General features: G+C 39.0%; 1 protein-coding gene across 6 annotated transcripts in view; it reads left to right on the plus strand.

Annotated features, from left to right (window-relative positions):
* The first annotated feature begins 5,016 nt into the window (after positions 1 to 5,016).
* Positions 5,017 to 12,514, plus strand: part of LOC149231553 (uncharacterized) — a 126,837-nt gene continuing 119,339 nt past the window's right edge. Inside the window, exons 1-4 of one of the 6 annotated variants that reach the window (XM_089379249.1) lie at positions 5,017 to 5,405; positions 6,187 to 6,300; positions 7,598 to 7,649; positions 8,395 to 8,871. In XM_089379249.1, coding sequence (XP_089235375.1) covers positions 8,656 to 8,871 — 216 coding nt within the window. In that variant the 5' untranslated portion in view covers positions 5,017 to 5,405; positions 6,187 to 6,300; positions 7,598 to 7,649; positions 8,395 to 8,655. Of the gene's footprint in view, positions 5,406 to 5,490; positions 5,595 to 6,147; positions 6,301 to 7,597; positions 7,650 to 8,394; positions 8,872 to 12,514 lie in introns of those variants that run through there. The other 5 variants (XM_089379247.1, XM_089379246.1, XM_089379248.1 and 2 more) reach the window with 5 other exon arrangements.

Consider the following 12,514-nt stretch of genomic DNA (forward strand, 5'->3'; position numbering starts at 1 on the left):
TGCTTCCTCTTCTGTTCCAATGTGTGAATTTTGTCCCAAACCACCCTGGATAGTTGTTGTGTTAATAACTGAGGTTGAAGAGAAGACAGAGCCTCTGATATCTCTATTAGTTCAATTTTCTGTAATGCATTATGCTTGCGCTCCCAGATTTTAACCACCTTCTTTAGGGCTCAGAGTTTTTCCAACATACGCATCATGTGGGAAGAGGAAGTTGAAATGTTCATTTCCCAATTGCCCGAACCAGCTTGTCAAAATCGGGGTCCGCCAACCACACCCGATTGAATTTAAAAGGAAACCCAACACGTACATCCCCGCGGCGCCAGCCAAGAGTGATAGGCCGGTGGTCTGATATGAAATTGTCTACAATGTCCGATTGGACAAACCCAAGTCTCTCGACAACTTGCTCCTGGAGCAAAAAACGATCCAATCTTTTGGCCACATAGTCACTACTTGTTCTCCCGTTGTCCCAGGTTGACACGGTCTTACAAGGACAAATGTCAATGAAGTTATAATCAATAATGATATATTTTATCTGAGCAAACACAGGATCTGATCATCTATTACCTCCCCATACCTCATCCACACCAGTTGTACAGTTCATATCCCTCGCCATGATCAGAGTGGTCATTTCAAATATTTGTGTAGCCACTAGCTTCCGCCAGAAAGAGCCTTTATCCCTATACGGGGCATAGATGTTCAAAATGTGTATAAGGCTGGGCAAACCTCTAATATTACCAGCAAAGATAATACCGTCAAAGCAAGAATAGGCCTTCATCTTGACCCATTGGGGGTCCCATAAAGCAACTAGTCCCCTAGAAAGGCCATCTGCATTAGTGGCCGCCATATACCAGTCAGGTAACATCTTTCTAAAATATTTTATCACCTGGTTTGCTGAATGCATGGTCTCTTGCAAAAGAATAATGAAAGGATGGGTTGAATAGAAAAGTTCCTTTAGGGCCAAGTGTTTATGGGATGGTCCCAATCCTCGAATGTTCATTGACAAGATGTAATTCATGAGGGTCCGATAATGGGCTGCTTTGCTCTAAATGCCCATGGAGAGGATGTTGAAGCAATGGGGACATTTGTCAAGGAATGGGAGTCGAAAGATTCAAAAGGGATATTCCAGGGTTGCCCCCGAAAATGTCTACTATCTCGGCTTTTTTCTCGTCTAACCGTAATGTTTCCGGCTGATGTAGGGCTAATGACAGGGGATGTGGATCCAGATAGCTTGTGGATGGTGAGCGTGTGTAAGTCCAGTGTCTTCCGTTGTAAGAGAAACTCCAAGTCATTGTCTAACGAATTGGTACACGAGGCAACAGGGGAAATGGGAGAAATGGGTCGGTCTATGCAAGGTGGAATTGCGTTGGGAGTGGGGTGTTTTTTAGGGGAAGGGATATAGGAAATGTGGGACGTGGAAGGGATCTCATAAGGTGACATGTGAGCTGGAAAAATGAAAGTAGTGAGTGACTCAAGGTGAGATATAAGGGGGATTCTATCCAACAGAGTCGGGGAGTTCACCCCCGTTTCCAAAGTGCCAGAATCCTCTGATGTCTAAGAGGAAGATTGAACCAGAATAGGCACAAACTCAGCACTAATCAAAGGAAGAGAATTCCTAGCAAGAGAGGTAGGAATGTTATGTGGAATACCTGTATGACACGTAGCCATATCCGAAATAGGAGACCTACCACGACTGGCCTTTCGGATATTCAGTATTCCGCTAGCTATGACTCTTTCATCACCTCTCTTTCGTCTGTGGAACATATGATGTCCTCTCCTCCTGCGTGGACATTGTGCCATAAGGTGGCATATTAGACATAGGAAACGAACGCCCCAAAAATCCAGACGTCGTTGTAATTGTGTGTCCTCCCACTTAAGCTCAATATGATCCGAAAAACTACCACAATAATCCTTCTCGATCAAGATCCAAGCAATTCTCTTATCCTTAGCCCCTAGACACTGTGGATCAACGTATACAAATCGGCCGATAGCATTTCCAATATCCATAAGGACTTGCTTAGTCCAAAATTCAATAGGTAAACCTGGTAATTTTACCCAGATAAGCTTGTTTTTGGGCGTCTCCTTCAGGGGATTGAACCCAACATACCATGCATGCAATGCTAAGAAACTACACCCCTTTATCCACAAAATTTGTTTAATTTTAAGCAATTCCTTTTCACTGAGGAAGTGGACGTTGTACCAACCTCCCATCAGTGTCACCACTGAAGGCATATACCCTAGCAGCGATTTCCACTTCGAAGCAATCCAATCCCGCATCTCTCCCTCACTCAGATCAGAGAAATGCCATTTACCCACCAACGCCCTTTTCCTCAAGCTGGTAACTCTTTCAATAAGCACATCGTGACCGACACATAGCATAGGAGCCGGGGTGGCAATATCAATGGAATGTTGTTTGTTTTTGCTACGTCGATGACCAGCGCCCATTCATGCACTGATTGATGCATGTTCACCCCTGGCCTTCCGGAAGGAGTCATTTCCGGGCACCATGTGTGCCGCTGCGCTGGCCCATCATCCCATTTAGACCCTGTGCCATGTGGATACTTCGTCTCTGCCTCCATCGTGGCCCGGATGAAAGCTTCTTCTGCTGACATTCGAAAGGGTCTATCCGTAATGAGTGATTAAAAAGATTCGAAAGGGTCCATCCGTAATGAGTGATTAAAAAGAGGACAGATCCAGCACAAATATGATCATAAATAGCAATTAAGAACCGACACAAAGATGGTGATAAATAGCAATAAAGAATCAGCAGATAGTTAGGTCACAAACACCAGGGAATCCAACAACACATCCCAAACAAGAATGTTTTGGGATTGCAACAGTGTTCAGAAAATCCACTGCATCATATAGATAATACCAGCCATACAAACACCCAGTTACGACACCGTCCCAATGTACCCTAAATATGTATCAAAAGATGAAATGATAAATATAAAAAATATATATAACACCTGCAGCTGCACCACGTATTCAATTTGAAATCAAGTCTGGAACAGATGTCAGCAGTGGAGTAATGTGATGTGGACCCAAGTCAAATCACATAAACCTTCATCCTACCAAGTGTAAATTTAAACAAGAACCAGTGGATTAGTCAGACCGGTCATCTGTAATAAAAAACCGCCCATAAAACCATTGAACCTTCACAAGGAACAGGAAGCGGGTGGTAGCAGAGCCAATCGTTGTAGTGAGACGTAAGTGAAAACTGAACCAGATCTATAGCTTCTATCCTGCTAAACCAAACCAGTCATGCACATCCAATTAATATACCGGCAATCTGTCATTAAAACCGAAAGTTGTCATAAACATCCCTTGCAGCAGCAGCAGAGCAGCAACAACATCCTCACATAAACTACCACCGGTTACATACATGGAAGCCAAACTCCTTGCAGGGTCTACAGATAATGAAAGAGCTCGTCCACCTATTCCAGAGAGTACAGTAATTCTCAGTACTAATACAGTTACCTTTCTTATGTGGTATGTGAGGGCAGGCCAGAGAAAAGAGGTCAGTCCAAATTGGCATTTGTCCTCCTATGACCAGTTGGAAAGTGAGTTTTAATGATGCAGTGAATAATGTAGGATGCAATAAGAAAAATCATCAGAATCTGGAAAGACTCAGATAGAACAAAGGATATAACGCAGACCAGAAAGGTGCCGGGCATATTAGCAATCCCAAAAGCCAGAGAACCTAGACCCAAAAACCGCTATGTCGAAAAAAAACCAGGTAATGGCAAGTAAATTATATCAAGAAAGTCAGGGAGCAAATGACTGCACCATGTGTGACACATAAAAATAAAAAGATTATCAGACAATAAAACTGCCAGTCAGTTCTAAAGTATTTCGCATACTATGCCAAAATAACAGAAGAATTTGAATGGTTCGTTTAGACTTAGCCAATACTTTACACGGTCTTCAAATGCTTGAAAACATTGATCTGCGAAGAAGCCATCCTGCCTGAAAGAGTGATCAATATCAGAAGAAAATGTCTCGATTTCTTATACATTAAAGTAGGCCGAAATTTGTAACGTCCAGCGCTGTATTTTCTAAGCAGCCGAGAAATTGCCATTATCAAGGGCTGAGGGCGTGTGGATTGAAGGCTGAGTTATTTAGCCTGAACCAAGTTCCATCTTGTTGTTATGGTGTAATGCTATGCTTCCTTAAATTCAAATGAGGTTAAGCATTAGTAAAGCATCAGTTACAATTTTCCTCAAATTGTGTAAACTTAATAATTTAAAACTACAACTTTAATATTTTTTACCCCAATTTCAAATAAACTTGACTGAAAAAATTATTTCAAAGAAGCATTACAATTCCAACGAAAAATTATTTCAAAACAACATCACAAATCTAAAATTTTACAGTACCCGCCATCAGATTCCCAGCCATCTTTAAATTGAAAATCGATTTTGCGATAGAAACCTTGGTAAGGCTGAATCCAGAAATATAACCCACTGTATATGATACTTATCGTAAAAAGTTTTACTGTCAAAATTTTATATGTATATATACAATTAAACGAAGGATTTATCTTTGAACAAAGTTTGGTTTTCCTGGGTTAACTCCGATTCTTGAGTGTGATTTTCCCTGTTTACCTGTCTGTACTCAGAATAACTAATTGCATGGTCGGTTTATATTTTGACTTGAATGTTGGATACATTTTTATAAGACGTGTTTTTCCCGATATTGACAGGTTTTTGTCTGGAGGTGTGTATCTTTACTCTGGCCTGAAAAAGTAGGTCGGAGACTTGGAATAACTTGTCAATGAAGATTATTGAGACGTTTATCGTAATAATACCCTGGGGCCTCGGCTGATATTTTGGAAGGCCGACATTCAAACATCGTGGTATTTTAGACCATTTAGATATGGGGGATCGTGGCAAAAGACCAGCCACTCTGACATGGGATAGGATGGCCCATTTGTTGATTTTGAAAGGTAACATTCAGTTTTCCAATTACCTTGTTCGTCAAAGTCCACTGAACTGTACATACAATAGAATAAATATGCCGTCCATCTTGACATAACAATTCTACGCGTGACACAGCACCGTCCGCCAGACAAGGTCCACAATTATCAGCATTATCAAATTCATGAAAGAAGCTGATGGTTAGGGTTTTTAATGAGCGGCGCGAAAATAGTATAAAATACATGCAAAGGAAATACGATTGGGCAGCTTACGGCGTCAACATTTCTCGTAACTGTTCCGTTGACGAGACCAGCGTAGAATAGAATCGAATCATCGATTTTCATACCGTTGGGGATTCATGAAGGTGGAAAACTTTTCAAAATCTGTGGCCGCAACTTGTCCGCAAGTTCAGGCTGCATTATGCGAAAGGTGAAATGAGAGAGGATGGCAAGTTGGCAACCGTAATGGATGGATTATCCGAGAAAAGCTGTAAGAATTTTCGTTTGTTTTGTTAAATATTACGGTATTCAGTTGTTTTAATTGCAATGTCGCGTGATTTTCGTGTTCCCTTTTTCTGGCATTCATTTTGATTTCTCCTCCATTTCTTGGACGTAAATTTTCAATAAGGTCATTGTTCCGTCGAAGAGGAATCTATCGATTAAAAACTTGTGGGTTAATGTAAGCAACTATGGCCTATAGGAACCTCTGAGATTTGATACCTTAAGAAGAATGAATCTCTGCTACTGACATTTGCCTAATTTTGTCCGAATTCAGAGTTAGGGAGGCTAATAATGTGTATTAACGGTTACTTTAGCTTCATTTTCCGAATTGAGGGCAAGCACTGGAAAATTGGGATAATTTTTGTTGCCATTTAAGTTGCTTTGATTCTGATGTGGGTGAACTAAGTAGCATAGCGGAGACTGTAAAATTCTGCAAGAATCGTAACACAATTATTCATTCCTTGCTTCCTATTGGACTTTGGCTCTACAACGGAATACATATTCTGATTATATCGAAGGCCTTTGAATTTGTCACATCACACCTCGTAGGATTGCCTGATAAATTGTTGAGAGAAAGCGACCTAAATCGAATTTCAACTTACGGTTCATGGCATCATTTATAATACCTCTAGTTTTGTGCTAATTGAATCGAATTTGTAACTGTGTTAACAAATTTTACCTCTTATTATAATACCTCTAGTTTTCTTGGATTGATTGGTTAAGAAAACCAGGGGCCTTTGCCGCTCCTTGTTCTATTTGGTTTTGCACAGGATTCTTTTACGCTATTATCTTACTGGATTCTGCAGTGCAGCGGATGGCGATTTACCGGTAGCTTAACGATTTTTCGGACTCGAGTCCGATTAAGCCCATGAATGCGTACATCAGTATGAATTTCTCCTCCATTTCTTAGACGTAAATTTCAATGAAGTTTATTGTATACATTTGTAGGTTAATCGAAGCGGATATGACGTATAAAACCTCCAAATGTGTATAAGAAGAATGAAACTCTACTGCCATTTGCCTGATCGAATTTAAAGTTGAGGAGGCTAACAATGGGTAAATAACGCCTAGATTGGCTTCAGTTTGCGAATAGAAGGCAAGTACTGGCAAAATTTTGATTGATTGTGTCCCCACTTAAACTACCTTAATTATGATATGAGAGTAAAATAAGTAGGAGGGCGGAGGCTGTCAAAATCTGCAAGAATTGTAACACAAATTTTCATCCCCTGCGTCCTATTGGACTTTGGTTCTATGACCAAATGCATACTGGTTATCTGGAAGGCATTTGAACGTATGATATCGCCCCTCTTTGTATCGGTTGATAAATTGTTGAGAGAGCCGAACCGAATCGGAGTTCAACTTAGAGTCTAAGACATCATCTCCTACTTGAATTATGGTGATTGAATTTAATAACTTCTTATTATAATCCCTCTAGTTTTGTTGGATCGATGGGTTAAGGAAAACATGTGCCATTTCCCAATCCTCGTTAAACTAAGATCGGTTCTTTTTGGCTCTCTTCAGGATCCTGTTATGCTGTCATGTTGCCACAAATCAAATTTTTATAGATGTCCCGTTTTTCCGATTTCTAACAATATCTGAAATTCACTTTAGGGATTTCACAGGTCAAGTAATTAATTTAATATGTCAGCGTAAGACTTGTGCAGACTGCAGTAAAAGTTAAATCTGTCACGGATTTCAAGACAGCACAATCACTAGTTCAAATTTTCAATTCTTATTGTTAAAACTTAAAACATGTCAAGCTAATTTATTACACCGCACTGTGGATAAAAGAATGCCAGATTTTTCATAGAAGAATCGTGATTTGATGGAAACAGCTTTGTCGTGTAACTTTTCAAGAAGCAAATAAGCCGTTCAGTCTGGCAGAAATTATTGGATATGACCATCCTGTTTGCAGCCAGAATGTCCATTTTCCAGAAAGATATAGATACTCTTCCTGTTAGAGCCGGTATGGGTATGCCATCTCTCCTTTGTAGGCAGAGGAGTCTCCTATGTCCGTCCTACAATGTCTGCCTCTGTAACTCTTGATGAATCTGATAATTGGTTTTTAATGTAACATAAGATACATTTCGAGAAAAGGGAAAAGTGAGAAATAATATTGATTTCTGATATCTCTAAGTAATATCCATCTTACTTCTGGCTTATCCCAGCACAGTTGTGCAGGTTATAGACGTGGATATGCAGCATATCAGGTTTCTGGCTTCCCCATATTCAGGTGGCTCTACGTTCAGAAAATAAATGTCATTTGGATTAAATTCAACAAATGTTGTAAATGTCGTTTGGATTAAATTCAACAAATGTTGTAGTGCTCTAAAATCATCTTGGAGAGTGAAGTTGAGAGTGAAAAATTATCATGTAGTGTTTGGAAATTGGACCTATTTTGATTTGACAGAAGCCACTCATATTTTGTCATTAGAAGTTAAGATTGTGACAAAGAAAATGGTACTGCAAAGATGAGAAGATCTGTTTTGAAGATTGCCATTATCCAGTCTAATATTTCTCATGGTTTTTGCCAACAGGTAGGTTTTACAAATGTTTGTCACTGTGTTAATATGCCTACAATTACATTAAATATAACAGGCCCTGTTCTGGTAGCTATTACTGTTAAGGACATAGGGTCTTGAATCTCTTTCATCAAAGCATAGTTTATGGTACTCTTCCTGGTTTGTACAGGATATTGACCTATTGAATTTCAAGTAGTTTCATTTCAATGTTAGGAGAAAGCAGCCTGAAAAGTCAGCTAAGATTAGAGAGATATCATGAGCGATAAGTTGGTTTTTATCTCAATATTTTGTTGTAGTCTTAAAGATTGAAACCATTAGGCCTTTTCGATCTCATACTTATCAACAATCTTGAGAGACTCTTCGCATTTTGGTTTATTTTTCTGCTAGTTGGTTTATCTGATATAATTGAGTTTCACAATCACCTAGTACTTAATGATTGCGTCTTGTGCTTGCCAGATCTATGGGCACCCCCAGATCATTTCTTTCAAAGCTTGGATTCAGAGATGGTGCACTGCTTCTTATTACTTAAAGCAAGAACAAAACTGAGAATATCAGATATCAGCTTGAGCAGACTAACAACCTAGGTTGAGTTTTGAATCTGGAAGCCAGGAGAAGGCCTTGGAAATAGATTTCTCACAATCAGTAGGTACTTTAAACAGTTGCATTTCAGAATATGTAGAATGCATAGTGGGATAAACAGAGGACAAGTACTGCAAAATGGGTTTTGAGACCCAGCTTCTGTTTAGAAGCATGGTTGGAGGATCTCTGAATGAAGACAATGATAGATCTACACATAGTGTTATAACAATGGATTCTACATCACGACATTCTGGGATAGCTGAACTAGAAGCAGAACTTGAAGCGGAATTGGAGCTCATGGAACAGAACTTAATTGCTGAATACTCTTCTGACAGGACATTTTCAGATAGTGAGGTAAGCAACAGTAAAACCATTTTGGGTTGGTCCTATCCTACTATTCCTGCTCCAGATGGTAGTGCAGTTAATTTATTCTGATGGCTTCTCTTCAAAGTGGTTTGGAACTTTTTCTTTGTGGATCATGCGTCTCTTTTTTGCTGCCATGTATTTTGTGGACAGAGGTATAATCTTGCCCTTTTTTGGGCTATTTTTTGCAAAAATATATGCCATGCCTACTTGATCACCTTCATCCCTCATCATATTCATCATCTGAGAAGGAACATCCATGTATTCCCTTTCTTCCCTCATCATATTCACTGTCCGAGAAGGATCATCCATGTATTACTTTTCTTCATTATCATCATCTTGAAGGGATTGTTCAAAAATGCTTCACCTTTAATCATTATGTGGAGTTTCACATAATCTGTGCAAATAACTACTTATCTCGTTATTTGTTCTAATGGGAGGTGCTGCTACTGTCTCCTCAGCTTTGTTCTTATTCTAAAACAATGGTCTTCTTTGAGGCACCTGAGGTCTCTGCTGCTGTGGCTTATAAGCTTGAGATGATGAACTTTGTCCTCTTTCATTCTCGGGACTTTACTCAATGTTTGCAGCACATTGGTCAATCTATCAAATTTCTTTGTTCTCTTGTCTACCTTGTCTATTGTAGAGTCAGAAGTAGGTGTCTTTTGAGCATTTCCTGCATTTATCTCCTCTGTATGGTGATTCAAAACCAGAAAATCCTTCTAACATTCTGGTTTATAGAAGCAGTAAAAGCAGATCTCAAATTTATCTATTCTTTTCCCTCAACAAGAAATTGAAATGAGGCATGCATATAAAATCAATGTTTTAAAACTTGGAATTGGCCTTGGAATCGATCGAGGGTCAACTCAGACTCGGACTTGGACTCAACCATGACTTAGACCAATTTGACTTCAGTGACTTGGTTTACTTGAAAATACATAAAATATTTATTTTTTAATGGAAAAAAATATATTTTAAATATTCCAATCCATTAGAGACAAAATATGCAAAGTCTGCTCATGTATATATCATGTAAGGATGAATATATCAAAATGGCACTAACTGCAATACATGATCAATCATCAAACTTATCACCACTGCTAGAAATGGGATTTTTAGCATGAGCTACAAAATCATACTCTTGCTCAGTCTAAATCACAACTCTTCAAAACTGCTCCAGAACTCCAAATGCTTGCAAATGCTCAATGAGAGAGGTGTGAAGTAAATAGAGGTGGGGAGGGCATTTTTTTAGTTCTTGTGTAGGGTTTAGGGTGCTAGGAATTAGGATTTAGGTATTCTATTTTTAAAAAAAATTGACCTTTCCTGAAAAGTGCACCACGGTGGAGTCTTGGACTAACTTGGCTGAGTAGGTATGGACTCAACTGGGTTGGACCTGTCTGGTGCCAAACCAGTCCGTGAACCAAGCAGAAGACCAAGTTGACTTGGTTTGGGATCAACTCAGTCAACTCAGCTGGGTCCGCATCTGAGCAGGCCAAGTTTAAAAACAGCGTAAAGCACTAGGGCTGTGGCATCCGCTGGCCTGATTTTGCAAGAGGAACCATCATATAGGTTTTGTTAAATCAGCTCTTGAGTTTCTTGACTGTCTCATTTTCCTCCTTATTCCTGTCAATTCAGCAAACAAAAATCTATTTTTGGCAATGCCCCACTCATCCTTAAATGCCTTTTCAAATGCCTCCCAGATTGCAATGCTATCTATTGGCATGATTTGGTACCATGTCCTAGCATCATCGTCATAGGTTTGTACAAAGTTACAAACTGCTTCATAACCACACCCTTATGTTCAACTAAGCAATCATCAACAAACTTATAGCATGCCATGACCTTCAAATGATCTTCAGCGGATATGGCATTATTACCATAGAATTTAGGCAGCACTTTCCTATAATTGTGTGGGAAATCATTAGGCTTCCCTACTATAAGAATAAAGTCTAATGTGGCACACCTGTTGGGCAATCTTTTTGGTTTGAGCCATGACAATAGTTATGGAGTTGGAAATAGGGGAAACTACTACATGGCTAGATATCGAGGCACATTCTCTGTTTGCTTTCTTCTATATAAAAACAGAATAGAACACACCTTTTAGAATTGATTTTCAATTGAATCAATACATTGTGTACCTGGTTCTTGATCATTCTCCTTGATCTTTCTGAAATTCTTCTCTGCGACTTCAAATGGTTGACTAATCAGCTCAGTCGGATCCAAATGAGATGATCTTCTGATATGTTTAGCTTGTTGATCCTTGTCCCATGGAGTTGCCAAATGAGATGAATAATCTTAAAGATAACTATCTCATCAAATATGTTTATAGCACAGACCATTTATTCCTGGGAGCTGGACTTGTTCCTGGCAATAGTGCCTTTTTGTTATCTTCCAAATGTGTTCCTCAAAGATATCAAATCCAAGGAGACCATTTGGAACAAGCCTGAGGTAATCTAAAAATATTTTATTGTCATCTCAGCAATATTTCTCTCACTGAACAGTTGGTGTTTTTCTAGCTACAGCGAGTATCCTTATTTGATGCTGTCAATCTCAGTCTAATTCAGTCGTATCATAGACCAGAGGACAACAATAAAAATTTGGTATTGGTTGGATTCAACAGGGCTATGGGGTCTTAAGTTTGCACGTAGGGCCCTGAAGATGAATGATGAGAAAACTAAACGGGGTGCTCAGAATTTTATAAGTAAATGCTGCTAAGAAAATCAATTAAACTGTCAACCAATGCTATATAAGAGCTATCTAGTATAGTGAATGAATTCTCATACTCTACTAGAAATAACTAATGCAACAGTTAATCAAATTAACTAGATGTCTTTTATTCATCAAAGCTTCAACCTGAGAATAATCTGGCAATAGTGATTTTGGCCTCTTAGGCTTACAAAGAGCAGCAGGGACAGACAGGGAGTCACAACTACTGTTCTTACCGAATTCGAACTTTTGGGGGACAAACAGTGCTGCACATAAAAGATAGAATGAGATTGGTACGTCAACTACTTATGATTTGCGATAGTAATGCACATGTCTAATCTAAAGAATGCGAAAGAGAGTGGTATTCACAACAGGTCTAATCTAAAGAAAGGAGAAAGAGAAGTAGAAGTCACAACAGGTCTAATCGAAAGAAAAGAGAAAGAGAAGTGGAAGTCATAACTCTGATCAGCAAATTCCCATACTCCTTTGTAACAGTCTTTTGTAAGCGATGTTTTCATTATTGTCTCACCTTCTAGAATCTTGATTAAGCAGTTTGTTGAATCACATCTCCCTTGACAAGGTGTAATGTTCTGGATTTATTATTTTGCTAAAATCTCTCAGAAATTACTATTGCATAAATTTTTACCAGAAACATTAATAAAATGCAACACAGAATTTCATTGCTGCAGAATTTCTAAACAGAAATAGCACAATCTCATACGGAAAATACCAACTTAAATAAAGCCCAAAAATGCTGCAACAAATAAACTTAGCCTAATTTTATTATAGGAATAAGATTACATATCAGTAGCTCCTGCTAAATGGTAGCTAGAAAATAGCTGAGTTGGTGGCCACCAATGAATATCTGCTCCAATACTGAATTTGGCCTCCAAAATAGACGCTGCAACTGTAAATATTGCCCAAATTGAAG

Source organism: Pinus tabuliformis, chromosome J (assembly GCF_031772625.1).
Source record: "Pinus tabuliformis cultivar Carrire ecotype Pingquan chromosome J, CPIR1, whole genome shotgun sequence".
NCBI classification, from domain to species: Eukaryota; Viridiplantae; Streptophyta; class Pinopsida; order Pinales; family Pinaceae; genus Pinus; species Pinus tabuliformis.